The sequence below is a fragment of the Bactrocera neohumeralis genome, chromosome 5 (genome assembly GCF_024586455.1).
Source record: "Bactrocera neohumeralis isolate Rockhampton chromosome 5, APGP_CSIRO_Bneo_wtdbg2-racon-allhic-juicebox.fasta_v2, whole genome shotgun sequence".
NCBI lineage: Eukaryota > Metazoa > Arthropoda > Insecta > Diptera > Tephritidae > Bactrocera > Bactrocera neohumeralis.
Window position 1 is genome coordinate 61282151 of NC_065922.1, and position 16347 is coordinate 61298497.

The 16347-nt window shown below is 34.2% G+C and overlaps 2 protein-coding genes across 4 annotated transcripts in view; one reads left to right on the plus strand and one right to left on the minus strand.

The window, feature by feature from the left end:
- The first annotated feature begins 629 nt into the window (after positions 1–629).
- On the plus strand, positions 630–5457 carry LOC126759444 (probable isocitrate dehydrogenase [NAD] subunit alpha, mitochondrial). 3 transcript variants are annotated; one of them, XM_050474257.1, is made up of 7 exons: positions 630–819; positions 937–1008; positions 1688–1855; positions 3597–3991; positions 4052–4187; positions 4271–4384; positions 4446–5457. In XM_050474257.1, exons 1-7 carry the CDS (start codon positions 793–795, stop codon positions 4668–4670), a joined length of 1137 nt encoding a protein of 378 aa, XP_050330214.1. In that variant the 5' UTR covers positions 630–792; the 3' UTR covers positions 4671–5457. The 3 variants fall into 3 exon arrangements, with proteins under 3 accessions (XP_050330214.1, XP_050330216.1, XP_050330215.1); XM_050474259.1 differs by lacking the exon at positions 937–1008 and having other exon boundaries at positions 631–819; XM_050474258.1 differs by lacking the exons at positions 630–819; positions 937–1008 and adding an exon at positions 1552–1599.
- Positions 5458–8044: 2587 nt separating this feature from the next.
- LOC126759389 (uncharacterized) overlaps positions 8045–16347 on the minus strand; it is a 71259-nt gene continuing 62956 nt past the window's right edge. Inside the window, exons 7-8 of the mRNA XM_050474137.1 lie at positions 14530–16312; positions 8045–14424 (exon numbers count right to left, since the gene is read on the minus strand). Coding sequence (XP_050330094.1) covers positions 13321–14424; positions 14530–16312 — 2887 coding nt within the window. The 3' untranslated portion in view covers positions 8045–13320. The remainder of the gene's footprint in view (positions 14425–14529; positions 16313–16347) is intronic.

Consider the following 16347-nt stretch of genomic DNA (forward strand, 5'->3'; position numbering starts at 1 on the left):
TTTGCTGTGATCTTACGTATTGTTCCTAAAAAAATTTGTAAAAACACCAATAATTAATAAGAAGTTAAAAAAGCGCAAACTATAAGTTGTACACTATTTTCTTGACAACTTATGAACGAAATCGTACCAAAATAGTGCCCGTGTCCGGTCATTGGAACGTACTTACATATGTACGGTTATAGGATTTGCTCTTGTATGAAAATAAAATCGTTGAGTTCATGAAATTTGTTCGGTTATGGGGGATGCTATGAGGACTATCCGTAGTGGGGAATCTCACCCTATTTCTTATGTTTTGACAATTTTAGTTTCAACTTTTACTTCAAAGTTTTGTACGTTCTTCTACGAAAAATCTAGTTAGTAAGTAAGTGCTATGTGCTATGCTGTGTATGTTTTGTGGAAATATGGAAAAGCAAAATTGGTTGCAAGTGATATTTTTGCCGGATGTTTGTTTGGTTACTTGTGCTATATGGAAAAGCAGAATTGGTTACTTGTGCCAATTAGAAATGAACAAGCTATTGTGAATAACAATGTTAACAGTTATTGTGAATTTTTTGCACGTGATTGGAGAAGAAATTGGTTAAAAAATAAACGCGGATGACAGTTTGCAAAAGCAGCCAATACTGCTTTGGAGATTTTTTGCCAGTTTTCCGACGAATTTCTTGGGAAGCAAGAAATTGAGTTTTGCCAGTTTTGTGGTTGTGCCGTTCTGTGCCGTGCTGTTGGTGATTTGGTTCTTAAATTACGAATATCTCTAAGTAGATTAAATCCAAATCTGCGTGAAATTTTAAAGAAATGGCTGCAAGATTAATTCAAAAGATTGTGAGTGAACGTGTTAGCGTTACCAATCTTTAACTATTCCTTTATCCTTCTAACAATTTTTAAGTGTTCTTTGCTAAATTCCCTTTTGCCTACCTATTTTTTCGCGCTATATTTTAGTTGAAAAGTATTGGAGTTAATACCTCTCGTTTTGGACAGGAGCGCTTGACTGATTCAACGGTCCACGTCAAGGTGCGTCCTTAGGAATATAGTGCTTTTAAAATAACGATTCACCGAAATTGATGCAAATCAACGCTGTCAGATTTTTACATAACAGCAGATCCAGTTCCAAATTTACATCTGCCCTTAAAAGTACTTATATAAAAATTTTCTCTTAAGAATTCTTTATGTTTTCTTGATATTTAATCAATCTAAACAACTTTATAATTATTTCGAAATAGTTAGTCGTTATTTTTTTTTTTTTTTGCTCATCAACACAATTTGCAAATTGTATAACCTCTACAAAAAGCTTGTGATATGTTACCGAGGCTAATTGCCATGAGCCCTCACCCCCGTACACAATGCGATATAGTATTGCAACGAAGCATTTCGGTCCCACTAGCCAGCTTTAAGAACGTTGCAATTCGATGGACACAGAAAGGCGAAAAGCATATAGACAAGAAAAAATACGACAAACTGTCTATGGCAACTTATGTAACAAACGCGCGTATGCAAATAGATATTTATGATAGTATGCGGTCAACTTTGATTGATAAGAACGTAATTAGGCGTTGTTTACTATGAAACAGCATGCTTAATTTAGCATGTAAATATTTAATTGGTGTAAATATTTACTCATAAATATTTATCAAGTACAATAAAGCGTTAAAAAGAGAATATTAAACACATTATGATTATTTTGAATTTTCAGGTTAGCACTGCCCCCACATCAGCTCGCGGCTTTGCATCTGGTTCCAGAAAAGTCACTTTAATTCCTGGTGATGGCATTGGCCCTGAAATCTCCTCTGCTGTGCAGAAGATTTTCACCACTGCCAATGTACCAATCGAATGGGAATCGGTGGATGTGACACCAGTTATGGTATGTGTATTTATAAGTTTTTAAAGGTAATAAATGAAAAGGGATTATCTGCGTTAGATTATACAATTTATCTTCACAAATGGTACAACTAAAGCGGAATTGAACTATTTTATTCTAAAACTTATTATATACTGCAAGAACATTTTGAAAATGAGCAACGGAATAAGTTTTAATGAACAAGTTCTTAGTGTAAATATAATATATATATATGTATATATATTATATATCATCAATACAGCTTTACTTTTTTATGCATTTTGAATTTTATCTGATGAAATGTTTTCGTTATTACTACTTATTTGATCATCGTTTATTCCATTTTTAAACTCATACTCAATCAAAAATATACACAAATGCTTTAATTTCTACATCGTTTTAAAATTGTCAGTACATTTGAAAGTTTTCATTTATACGACAGCTTTTTACGGTGTATGCGTTAAAGCGAAACACTTGTTTATACAAGAGGTACGAATAAATCGGTAATGCGAATACAATATTCGTTAAACTGTTATTATTTTGATTTATAAGGTGATAAAAATCATGTATTTATTATTTTATGGGTCTTAATTTATTATTTTTTCTAATAATATTTTTTTCTATGTGTTGTTGGTATAGTGAATGTACAAATGTAGGCGGAAATTTTTGCAATCATTAACATTTAAGTGCAATATTTTGTGATAACACTGTCTGACTTTACCAGCATGCTCGTCATCATCCAGATTTTGGCGTTTTAATTATAATAGTTTTTAATTATTTTTTTGAAGCAAATAAACAAATTTGTACATACGTAATAAGAGTTCTAAGGTATTAAGAGTTTTTTTAACTGATTTGCTTTATCATCAAGTGTATTATCGTGTTTAATATACATAAGTATATTGGTGGGAGTAATTATTTTTCGCAAACATTATAGAGGAAAAAAAATGTAACCAAAACTTTCCTAGCTTAGGTAATGAGTTACTTAAATTAACTTAGCTTAACATTATGAGACAAATAACAATGCTAGGCAGAATTATTCTAATATCTTAAATGAACAGATTGCAATGAAAAAAATTAAACCCTTACTATCAAATTACCTCTTAACATGATCTCTCTACTTATTAAAAGGCGATACAAGTTAACTTAAGATTATCCCGTAGACTCGAAAAACTGAAATTTTTTAAAATGAGAATTACATATATTGTCGTAATGTTAGAGTCCAAAAGACATTTCGCAAATAAACATTTTTTACAACTACAAAATTTTAACTTAATCTCTTCTAATCATCAAAGTATCTGGGTTCAGGGCTGGCAATGCTATTTTAATTAAATCTTGTATCACTTGCCGGCATAAAAATTGTGCTCACCAACAAGGCAACTTTTGAAATACAAAGATTTCTTAAGCAAAGCATCCCTAGTGGGGTTCACGTACTCCAAATCCAAAGGTTAGAGAGCTTTTTGTAAATACACTATAAAAAAAATTGTAAAACATTGTCTAGAGCTGAATATATTATATTAGCTGAATATTTATTTTCACATAAAAAAATTAGAAACCGCTGCTATTTTAAAAATAAATTAAAGACAGTATTTAGTCATTTTATTTAAACATTTAGGACAAAGAAATAGATAACAAAGACAGATATGTTCATACTTATTTACGATGAAAATAAATTTGTAGTTATATGTATATTTTAACAAGATAATCTTAAAGCAGCTTATTTGATTAGATAAATCCTAAATATGCATATATATTTTATATCATACAGGGCCCCGATGGCAAATACGGCATTCCTCAGGCAGCTATTGATTCGGTGAATACAAATAAAATTGGCTTGAAAGGTCCCTTGATGACCCCAGTTGGCAAAGGTCATCGCTCATTGAATTTGGCCTTACGTAAGGAATTCAATTTGTACGCTAATGTGCGGCCCTGTCGCAGTCTGGAAGGCTACAAAACCCTTTACGACGACGTCGATGTGGTGACAATCCGTGAAAACACCGAAGGTGAATACTCCGGCATTGAGCACGAAATTGTTGATGGTGTTGTACAGAGTATAAAACTGATCACTGAGGAGGCGTCAAAACGTGTCGCCGAATATGCCTTCCAATACGCCAAGGCCAATAACAGGAAGAAGGTGACCGTAGTGCACAAAGCTAATATTATGTAAGCAGAATAAATAAATACAAAAATATTTAACTTATGTATGATTGTAAACAAATATAGGCGCATGTCTGATGGTTTGTTCTTGCGTTGCGCGCGCGATATGGCCGAAAAATACCCGGAAATTCAGTTCGAAGAACGTTACTTGGACACTGTGTGTTTGAACATGGTGCAGGATCCCAAAAAATATGATGTCTTGGTATATATACTATATGAGCAGTATTAACTCCTTCATATTAAAACACTTTCTTACGAAATTTTTAACGTAAATTTAAATTACAGGTAATGCCCAACTTGTATGGTGATATTCTTTCTGATATGTGCGCTGGTCTCGTCGGTGGATTGGGCCTGACCCCATCTGGCAACATGGGCTTAAATGGTGCACTATTCGAATCTGTATGTATTTATTTACTAAAAACTCTATCAATATCCTTTTATTGAATATTTTTTCACTCAGGTTCACGGTACTGCGCCTGATATTGCTGGCAAGGATTTGGCCAACCCAACTGCTTTATTGCTGTCGGCTGTTATGATGTTGAGACACATGGAGTTGAATGAACATGCTGATAAGATCCAAAATGCCTGTTTCGAGGTGATCAAGGAGAGCAAATATTTGACTGGAGACTTGGGTGGCAAGGCCAAATGCTCAGAGTTTACAAATGAAATTTGTGCTAAACTATGAAGTGAATGAATACAACTATTAGGTTGTTTGTATGCGAACGTCTTCATCGTGTCGTGTATATACGCCAATTTCTGATTGGAACACTAAATGATACCCACTGCTGCTTTACCCAACAATAACCTAAATTGATTAAAAAAATTCACTAAATAAGTATGTAAAAACAAATTGCTTAAAAGAAAAGTATTGTACGTTCGAATAGAAAATTTATTCACCCCTATATTAAACTGTATAATATCAAAACGTAACATATTTGTTGAGCCCAATACTAAATAACAACAAACAAACCTTAAACTTCACTTGCTATTCATGTACAATTCACTTGTTAGATCGTTAGTCGTCTTACTACAGAAGTATTCATTTAAAGTTTTATTTTTTCTTTGTTCTTAAATTTGCCATCAGGTATTTAGTATTTATATTACGTTTATTAGACAATATTTATTTAAAGATATTGGATTTAATTTTATGTTTTATTATCGCCCAGAGTTATTAAAATTGCTAATATACTCTCATAGTGATTTATTTGTCATTACTTAGCACATTCAAATCATATATATTAATTTATTTGCCTATTGTCGATAGTCAATTGTATTTGATGATTAGAATATAGGCAAAATCTAATTCTCATTTGAAAGCAGTAAGGATACCATGTTATATTTTTTTTTTGCCAGAACAATAAACTATTAGAAAAAATGTCTGACTAAACCACCAAAAGTCATTGTGAATGCTAAAAGGTTTTGCATGTTAAGACAACTCAATAAACAGTTAATAAAAATGTAAACAGAAATAACCACTTGTGTGCTTATTTAATTGTATTTTTATAGTTAGAAATTAACAAGAAACAAGTGAGGAAGAGCTAAGTTCGGGCATAGCCGAACATTTCATACTCTTGCAACTTGCAAGGGTTAAAGCCGTTGTAATACCTTCAGGTATGTTACATAAAGCCTGTTAGTTATATGGAGTGTAGAGCACGTTTTCACTAAATTGTATTTATTCTCAGCACTTACATGGATTGTTTCTGGAAAAACCCACTCTCTCAATTTTATTAAGATAACTCACATATTGGCCGATAAATTCGGTATAAAATCACCCAGAAGTTCGAAAATCTGCAATTGAGGTATATGGAGGCTAAAGAAAGTATTTACCAGATTCTACCCACTTTTAATTTACTATTATCAGCAAACACACTGACCGATATTTTCGGTAAAAGTCTATTATTGGCACAGGGATCCACGTATTCGTACCTAGGGACTGGAACAGTTTTGGTTCGATTTGGACAACGTTTGGTTATAAGGTGCCATACTTCATAGGCATTATTCATGCAAAGTTTTATTTTATTTATTAATGGCTTATTGATTTGTATATTGAAAAGTGAAAGAATCAAATGAATTTTAAAATTGTGTTATATAGGAAGTAGACGTGGTTGTAGTCCGATTTAACTAATTTTTCCTCTGTAACATAGGATTCCACTTGAGGGGGGAGCCTGCTTTAGAGACTTCAAAAAATCGATTTTTTTGGGAGGGAAAGAAAAACTTGATTAAAGCGAAATTTCTGGGGTTTGTAGTTATATATTTAAACATCATTCCCAAATTTTTTGGATACGAAATATATATTTCTGCCTTTGGGAAGCCATTGACCGATGCATCTCGCATGTGCATTTGTTGGACGGCGGGCAGGATGCAGGTCGCAATTTCTATCGGAAACAAAAAATTCAAAAAGATTCATATTTTTTAATAATTTATCTTCTAGTTAAACTAAAAAAAAAAATTCCAAAAAAACGTGTAACATTTTACAAATTTTTTAAAAATTAAAAAAAAGTGGTTTTTGCCCCAATTCCATACGACGTTTAGTTTGTTTTCTATCCTGCCCGCCAATTAAGAAAAATCGTAAAAATTAAAAAAGAAATCGCGCGTCGAAGCAAAACTTTGCTTTCTGCCCAAGCGCAAATATATCTGCTAGACGCTCGGTCATTATTTCCCTTTTAGCTTCGAAAATATTTCGAATTTCCGTCTATAACTTTAGGGACATATTCTTAGATTATTTTTTAAGAGATTTAAGCAAAATCGATTTTTCCCCCTTTAAGGGGGAGAGTCACATTAGCTTTAATGTTGTAGCTTTAGTGGTTTAGGAGATATGTACAATAACCCTATTAGATAGCGGAGCTCCACACACTTTTTCAAAAATTTTAGCCCACAAGTCCCCTTGCTACTGTGAACCCCTGTGCCAAACTACAATTTTACATCTTACTTAGGAGCTAAGCTGTGACACTTTTTTTCGTTTAATGGCGTTTTGTGGGCGTGTTCCTTTTCGGAAAAATGGTTTTTGCCAATGAAAGGAAAGCGTTATGCAGACGTAGAGGCCATTCAAAAGGCTTGCACTGGCATACTGGCGGCCATACGGGCCAATGAGCTAAAACACTCGTTTGACATGATTTTGGACAGTGCAAAAAGCTGTATTAAAGCAGAAGGAGACTACTTTGAATAAAATAAATTTTCTTTGCCGAAAAAACCATTTGTTCTGTGTTTTTTTAAAGTCCTGTTTACTTTGGAACATACCTTGTAATAATGTAATATACAATAAAAAAATGAATGGATCAGGGGACACTAATCCCCACCGAGGCCCGGTTTTCTCTCTACGGCTCTGGGTATACATTAAATATTATTATAATAATCTACATACAAACAACAATGTACTTATGTACCATACCGAAAACATTATTTCCAGTTTGAGAATCCAAAGGATTGAACTCAAAGTCTTACCGGTTCCACATAGTGCGTCCAAGAAAAAAGATCACCTTGTTCATTAGCAACAATCACTAATAATCTATCTTATACTATCATATAGATATGGCTATGATATACATAAGTACATTAAATACCATAACTTCTATAAACTATTTAATGCACTGGAAATATTATTTACGAATTAAGGCAAAAACGTAATTGCCGGTAATGAATCTTATAAATATTTGTCAATGGAAAAAATAATTAATTTTACATTTCGCATTTTACTGATTTTTTTTTTAATTTTGAAAACATGCTTATGCTTCGAAATATGCTTTTTATTTATGAATTGTTTTACTTTTAATATAATTCAGATATAAATTATCCTACCTTTTAAGTTGAATCAAACTGGGCACTGTGTGCTAAATTTTACTAAAATCGGTTAAGTATGTAGTTTAGGAGATAACCCCGGAAAAAACGTGGCACGTAATTTGTATACATATTTAGTATGTACATATGTATGTATCGTATATACATTGATAGATTTTAAATGTGTTGTTTACTTACACACCCAGCGAAGCAAACAAGTAAATTGCGGTTAATTTATTATCAATTGAAATTCATATATATACAGAAGTATAAAATAAATATTCGTTCATTTTAGTATAATCGTTTTATTATATGTTTGTATGTCGAGGGTTATACATTTTCTGAATATATTTGCATTTATGTATATGTATATGTATGTTTAATATATAATTTTCTTTAAATATTACCTTAGTTTAAACTACATAATTGTACACATACAACAAACACTTTCCTTATAATTTTTTTGCTTGCTACTGCCCCTTATAAATGGCAGCGTTAATAGCGCCATTGCAATTTATTTGCATTTCTACGAATGCTTGTTGACAATATTAAGCACAACGAATGCAGGCAATTAAAACTTTTTTGTCACATTTTACATACAATTTATGTTTATATACACAATTGGTTTTTCGTTGTGTGTGTTTAGTTGCTGTTCAATATTTTACTTTATTCTTAATCAAACTAATACACATTATATAAGTATGTTTGTATTTATTCATTCTACTATTAACAAATCATAAGTTTCAATCCTTTGTACATAAACCTAAGAGTTCATTTTATATTGTACTTAAAAGCTAATTACATTAAGTTAAAATATTAGCAATACCTTTTCGTTATAATTTTACAATAATTATAAGGTATTTGTTATAACATTTTTATTTTTTTTAGATTTTGTTTTGGTTTTGGGGCATCAACTCCGTTAAATTTAACTTCAATCCGGTTTTGATATTATTTTATTTTTTGTGTGAGTGAAAAAGCTTATCAAAATTCTAATTTCTAATAATTTAGAGAATTTCAACATTAAATAAAATAGCAAATCTTAAAAATTATATAGGCTTATTTATACAAATGTATATATGCAGTAAAAATATAATTATTTATTAAAGAAGAACTACAAGTGTGTCCTTGTTGTTTAAACTGGTTTTGTATGAGAAAACCTTGTTTTCTTTAGATCACCGATATGCTGAGCTAAGAGAGGCTACGTACATATATAAAGCTGGTGTATGAGTGTGAGTGCGAAAAGAAGCGAGAAGATAAAACATAGAAAAAGAAATAAAAATACACCCAACTCTGTTTTTACACGGTAGATACGTTCCTCAGAAAACGGTGTAAAAAAAACCGTGTAAAAAAAGGGGGCTACGTTCCATGTCATCTGAAAACCGTGTAAGATGAAATAAAGAACTATATTTACTTCGAAAAACCGTGTAAAAATGTTGAAAACTATAAAATTTCAGGTAGGCATACAAATTGTGTATTCATATGGCATTTTATTAAGCATTAAAACTTAAAATACACAATTCATACAGGTAAAAAATTGGTAGATTAAGCAAAAAACAAAAGAAATCTGTTAATCCAGAATTAAGAACAGAAAAATTAGAATAGAAATAAAAAAATATATTTACATAGCTACATAAATATTCGTCGCTACTTGATAACAAGCGCAATTCTTTGCGATGAACTGGACTAAAGTCGGTATCATCATTGGAAATATCCATTTCAACAATGTAAATATCATGCGAACAAAATGTCTAGGTAAGAGTTATCGAATAAGGGGATTTCCCAGTTACTACTATGTAAGTATGTTCATTTCAGCAATGATGTTAAGTGTGGTAAAAACAAACATAATTACAAGACAGTGATTTTGAAACCTTACTAGATTAAAATTTTTTTACAAAAATTTTTTTTTTTCAACCGTGTAACTTCAAATCCGTGTAAAAAGAAAGCGTGTAAAAAAGTGTTGGGTGTATACATAGTATGTACATATATAAATAGAAAAATATTTAGCATAAATTTACTTTTGTTAGTTATGTGAAAAAGGACAATAAATTGTTGAACAAAATGCAACGGAATATAGCGACGTGTACAGTTGTGTTCCTGAAAATAGTGGTGCAACAGTTCTTATATTTAAAGAACTTTTCTAACATAAACTGTCAAATAAACTCGAGAATTTTAGTAAAATAGCCTTCTCAAATAATAAAAACAAAATAATTAAATTACTTATGCTTCGTCTATCTTTTTTATGACGTACTTTCGTGTTTTCTGAAAAAGAAACTATCAATATAGTAGTGATTGTAACATAGTTAGTAATCGATAAATTAAAAAAAAAGCCTATAGAGAGTTGCAATAAGTAAGTGTCTCTGAGGTGCATCCTGTGACAGTCGGGTCTACGTAAACGGCTCTTACTTAACAACTCTCTATTGGATTTTTTTTATATTATTGAATGCTAAAAAATTCAATACGAAGAATTGTGGAGGAAAGAGCAAAATAACAATATTAGACGGACAAATTACAAGATATACTTATAAGAAATAAGGCATCCTCAAAAATGATGTTGTTGTTATAGCGGCAGAAAATATTCCAAAGTAATTTGGAGGAATGCTGATGGTTTGACAGTCCTTGGTCCGTTCGGGTCCGTCCCGTTTACGTAGACCCGACTGTCATAAGATCTCAAAAATGATATGAAATATCGGTTAGTACTCTTACATTAAAATAATGGAAAAAAATTGAAGGCAAGGACACCCTGGAATTTTTTTTTGTAAAAAAAAGGGGTTCAGCAAGTATGTCCGCCAGCCACCAAACACAGAGTACCATCTAAGGCACATTACCAAAACGATTAAACTCGGTAACCTCAGCATTGTGGTATGAGCTTGCTTTTCGTACCATGTCCTATACTATTGATCGATGGCATTATGGGAAATGCCTATAAAATAGAACAGCAGAACATATCGACGTAATGTCAGCGCAGTCACTGGACCTCAATCTAACCGAAAATTTATGGTGATATATTAAACGAGTTGTAACAACATTATTTGATCGTAAAAAAATTCATCGTAAAATTCAATACCGAAAAAAAATTAAATCTCAACAATCACTCGAAGCATTACACAAAACAATGGTGCTGGTGGAAAAAACGTTTAAGCTTCAAAAGGTTCACGGGAAACCAGCTTTATCCGCTAAGTTTAATGGAGAAATGAACTTAGCAGCAAACCAGATTACAGATTACCTTTCACCTTCCCTATAAATAAGTCTCAAAGCCAAACATTTCGGTTTAGATTTTGAAGTATTATCAATTTTTCCATTTATAAATATTTGTTACAATCATATTCAAAATTAAACCCCTAGTACAATCCTTTGGATTACTAGACACGCAAAAATACCCTCACTCTATTTTCATGAACAAAACTGTATATACTTACATGTAAGGTTATAAATATAAAAGTATCCTTATTTACTGAGAATTTAACACAGATATGTACATACAAAGATTGAGTTTAGAACTACCAGCGTTAAGGATCTAACTTTTGTAAGCATTAAAAATTTTAATTCAAATATAAATTGCAAATTACTGGAAGATATCTATGTTTTGAAAGCGATATTTATAAAAACTAATATTCAAGAGAAAACGTCTGGTGTTGCCTGTCTTCCGCACTCAGAAATACATATATGGTACATTACAATATTTCTATTAAACAATCAACTAATGATACCAAAGTCTGTTAACTTTTCATGTGTTCAGAATTTACTTCTTTATCGCACTACATTGGTTTCGCTATGCCAACGAGGAATCGAATTAGGTACTGAAAATATTAGGGCAACGGTTACAAAATGAAATGTCAAATACATACAAATTTATATGAACCACAAAACTTCCATGAGTATAAAATTAACCGAATCGTAGTATTTTACAATACTCTACCTTTACTATCTCCAGGAAACAAATGTTATTTTGGCGACCCAACCAATGCGTTCCATGGACTACTCCACCAAGGGTGGAACAAAAGTTTAAAAAGTTTACATTATATCAAATCCACCTCTGTCACTTGACACATATAATTGTAAACACCAGCGATGGGTCGTTAGATGATAAGTTGTGCGTGATTAGTTTGGGGAAATGTTCCAAATATAATCAATCTGCAGCACAATTACCTTCCATTTTAAATGACTCTCAACAAAGCTAATTGCATACAAAACATATACTCACTTATATCAAGTCATATCGAATAAACCGACATTATTATTAATCCTGTGGGAAAAGCAATCCAAGCTAATACTTCCCAGCTTGCCGTGATAATGTGAACGCTTCTAAAAAAAAAAACTTAAAAATAATTGATGGACAACTACAAATTAAATGGTATCGGATTTCAAATGTTCTAAATTACGAAACTTTTTATCATTTGGAAAACGCACACTATGAAATAAACGATGTAAATATATTTACGATACCAGCTTGACATTAAAAAAAATATAATTTTTTTGTAACAGCATTTTTTATTGTGTTCATAATCTTTTGAGTTCGGAAAATGAGTTTAGTTTCTCATATAACAAACTTTAAATAATACATATTATTATCATAATTAGTTACACAAATTAAGAAAACTATTTGGGGTGTGTAACGTAATTGTAATTACTTATGAATACAGTAGAAGCTTATAAATTTAAAAATTGCAATAATTCGAAACGAATTCTGTAGCAGTACAAAATTCGGATTTTTCTCATTTCTCTTCATTTTTATTCGCTGGCATATGTAAACACTTGTTTTTAGAAACCTATTCGAGTACATTTAGCGCTGTAAATAATGGGATTTGATTAAAAATAACTTACCAAATGAAAACAAGGAATTGCTGTGTAATGTGTTGCAAAATTATACGCATTCGAACAAATTCGTCGTTAGTAACACACAAGGACGATTGTCTATCGCAACGTATTTCTTTTCCAGATCACATTACAGAGCAGCTCAGTGGAGCAACATATGCGTAAGTTATTGTATCTTGGGAGAACAAGTTATCGTGAACAGGCAGTAGAGAGTTGAAAGCGAAATTTGAGAGAATGTGTAACGGCACTGACACGAATTGATAAAAACTATCTTGATTTACCCCAATGCCAACTTACACAAACAATGTAATACTCGTATTAACTATAGCAAACTAAATTTATAAATTTATAAAAATAAAAGTAAAGCAAATTTACAGCTTTTTACAATATACACTCATACAATGATAATAATGTTAATGTAACTCTATTTTACAACTAAATTTCACACTAAATAGCCATTACTATATAAAAGATTTGTTAGAAACATATGGGAAATGTTTGCATTAAATGGTGTTTGGTAAGTGTGTGATGGAACTCTAATTGAAAAAGTAATGCTCGTTAAAACCTACCACATTTGTATCCAAATTCACATCATTCATTTCATTCACTTCATCCACCCCCATGCCAACAGCGCCCGCACCTTCCACAGTAGTACCAACGCCCAGTTGGACTGCAGCATTCCCCGACCTTCGGACATCCCCTAATAGACCATTGTTCACATTGTCTAAATAGAGCATATTTGGGCAATATTAACTCCCAGGATCATTGTATATTGCACGCTGTGCATGTCGGTATTGCGCGTGCATTTGGGCTGCCGTTGTCATGTTTGGTATTAAATCAGACTTTGGTGGCGCAATCGCTGGATTGGTTACGGTGGTGGGCAGCAGTGTAGGTTGTGTGGGCACAACTCCTATAACAGCCAGACTATCGCCCAAACTTGGCATGCCACTCCCTGAATCGGACGCAATAAAACCACCTGCTCCGAGATGGTCAACTGTTGTTGCTGAGGACAGGTCGATGTTTTGCCCCGAATTTTCGGCTATCAAAGCTGTATTAGCCGCTGTAGATGGCTTTTCCAGCGGTGACATGATGGGCGTTTGGTTTAGCAGCGCATTTGTCGCATTTGTTAGCGCAGGGCGCGTGCATGGTGGAGAAAGTGGTGGTTGCGTCAGAGCTGATTGTAGTATAAGACTGCCGTCATCCGTTCCTATAAGCTGTAACGTTTGCGATGTGTCTATTTGTAACAATGGTATGATATCAGCTTCTAAGCCTTCATCTCCAGCAACTGTAACTGTTTGCAACTGCTGTATAAATTGTTGTTGCAATAACTCTTGTTGCTCAAGTTGCTGCTGCTCTTCTAATTGTTGTTCTTCCAACAACTGCTGTAATTGCCGAAATTTTTCTTGCAAATTAACATCCTGTTGTAGGGTATCTAATGCATCCCGCGTCAGCTGGAATACGCGTCCAAGGTGATCGCGCAAATCAAACAAATCATCAGTTGAACGCATAACCTCCAAAAACTGATCCCATTCCATATGTACTAATTCAGAGCCAATTAAAATGGTAACTCCTGTCTCTCCTTTGTACGCTTCATTAGCAGGGGCCGTCTGTACATCTTCCGTTTCTACTTCGGCGGTATGGAAATCTGGTGTTTTATCTGCATTCGGCGTCAATATCGGGTGTCCGATAAGTACTTCCTTTGGTATGGGCCTTAATTGTTGGTCACAGCGTGTATAGTAGTAAGGCTGAGCAACTATCGGTACCCACTCCTCACCTACTTTTCGACATAATAATAGCGTGTCGGGGTAGCCTGGTACTGACTGTGCTGGCACGGCTATTACTGATGGTGTATGCTGCAAAATATTTAATAAAATATATTACAATATCTGCATATGTAACTTAATTATACTAAAATACATGCAAATACAATGTAAAGCACATCTTAATGTTTGACTTACCTCATTCGCTTCAAATTCTTCAGCTAAAATCTCTTCGGTGTAGACCTCAGGCACTTGCTCTTGCATTTGTATCGCTTCAAATTCCGCTGGAATAATTTCAGCTGACGGCGATTCCGACGCTAACTCTGCTATATGAACTGCAGTCATGTGCTGCTCTTGTTGTTGCTCTTCAAAACCCTGTTGCTGCTGTTGATCCAACAATACCATCTGCGTTGACTGTAATCGTTGCTGCTGCTGCTGCTGGGCTTGTTCTTGCAAGCACATTTGTGCTGACAACTCGGCTTTTGTGCTCAATCGTCGATTGTGTTGCGATGAATGACGTTGTTTGCGATTGTGCAGCGGATGTAGTGGCGGTGGCTGCGTCGTCGTCGGAGATTGTACTGCATGTTGTTGTAATTGCTGCTGCTGCAGTTGTAAAAGTTGTTGTTCTGCGGTTGCAGCAAATGTTGGCTCGTTGTGGTTGTCGAATGTAGATGAGCCAGTAGCGGTGCTTCGGGATATTTTTGCGGGTGGTGGCGCATGTCCTTCCGAGTGACTTAATCGTCTATTTAGCGACGCGCAATCGTCACTAGTAGAAAGTTGTTGATCTTTTTGCTGAAGTTCCCCCAAATTGCTCGCCGTAGCAGTTAATCGACGTTGCTGAACCATCTGCGACTGAGTTTGTGAGCGTCTTGAGTTCGTTGGATGATTACGCTTCTGACCTTTAACATTTGTCGACGGAGTTAGTTGCGATTGTTGCTCATTAGCTGCTACTGCGCTGCCTACTACATTTGTTTGATCCTCCGTAATTTTTTGTTGACGATGCTTCACCGTAATACTGCTGGGCAATGTTATTGTATTGCCAGCGTGTTTGCGGCCACCGGTTGATGAAGACGCCGCAGGTTTTGTCTTGTTGCCAGTCTGTTGTTGCTTCTGCTGATGCTGCTGAAGTTGCTGTTGTTGGCGCTGCTGTTGTTTTTGTTTCGGTTCAGCTATTGGACGCAAGGTGACACCGGAACCGAGATTATATGTGGTCATTGTGTCGGTGGATGATGCAGAGAATTGTTGTGTGACACCACCGGCAACCGACGGCGATTGCGATTGGGTCACTTGAACTGAAGGTGTCTGTTGTATTATCAAATCACTCGGCGCCGCCTTAATTATAATTATACCGTGTTTATTACCTCCCACCGTGCTCGTTTGTTGCTGCTGTTGACTTGTGGATCGTTTGCGTTGCCGTTGCTGAGAAACTTGCTGTGTAGTTCTGTATGCAGGTTGAATAATTTGTTGTTGTAAAATCTGCGGGCCGTCTGAGCCTAAATGCTGTTCTGTTTCTGCGGATGACGTCAATACAATTTGCATATCACCCTGTGCTGACATAAAATGTTCATTACCAAGCACTATAGGCATATTGCTGATGTCGAACATAGCATTGGAAGGTGCTCCAGCTTGTTCCTGTTCTACCACGGTAGCTGTTGACGCTACTTCAATCAATTTTTCTTTTCGGGTGATTTTAACCTGGGGGCACATTTGCTGAACGTGTGCAACAGCATCTTGCTCGCCAATAAACTCTAAACCGGAAGATGATGCATGTTGTTGTTGTTGATGTGAACCCACCCCCTGTCCTGGTCGCTCGATTATAAATGATGGTATAGATTCTTCGAGATTGGACTTCCTTTGCTTTGTTGCTGTTAATGTTGCACCAGTTGCAGATTTTGTGGCTAAAATATTTGCTATTTGTGTGGAAAGTGGATTAGCGACATCTACGTTGATCCGAACCTTCTCCATAGGAGAAATATTGATACTGTAAGAAAATCAACAAGGACAATGTTTAAAATG

What these genes read in the sequence shown, in the direction of transcription:
- LOC126759444 (XM_050474257.1), top strand. Translation starts at nt 793, where the DNA reads ATGGCTGCAAGATTAATTCAAAAGATT. An exon ending in ATTCAACGGTCCACGTCAAG is followed by an intron (nt 1,009 to 1,687) that starts GTGCGTCCTTAG and finishes TTGAATTTTCAG; the next exon opens with GTTAGCACTGCCCCCACATC. An exon ending in GTGCACAAAGCTAATATTAT is followed by an intron (nt 3,992 to 4,051) that starts GTAAGCAGAATA and finishes AAACAAATATAG; the next exon opens with GCGCATGTCTGATGGTTTGT.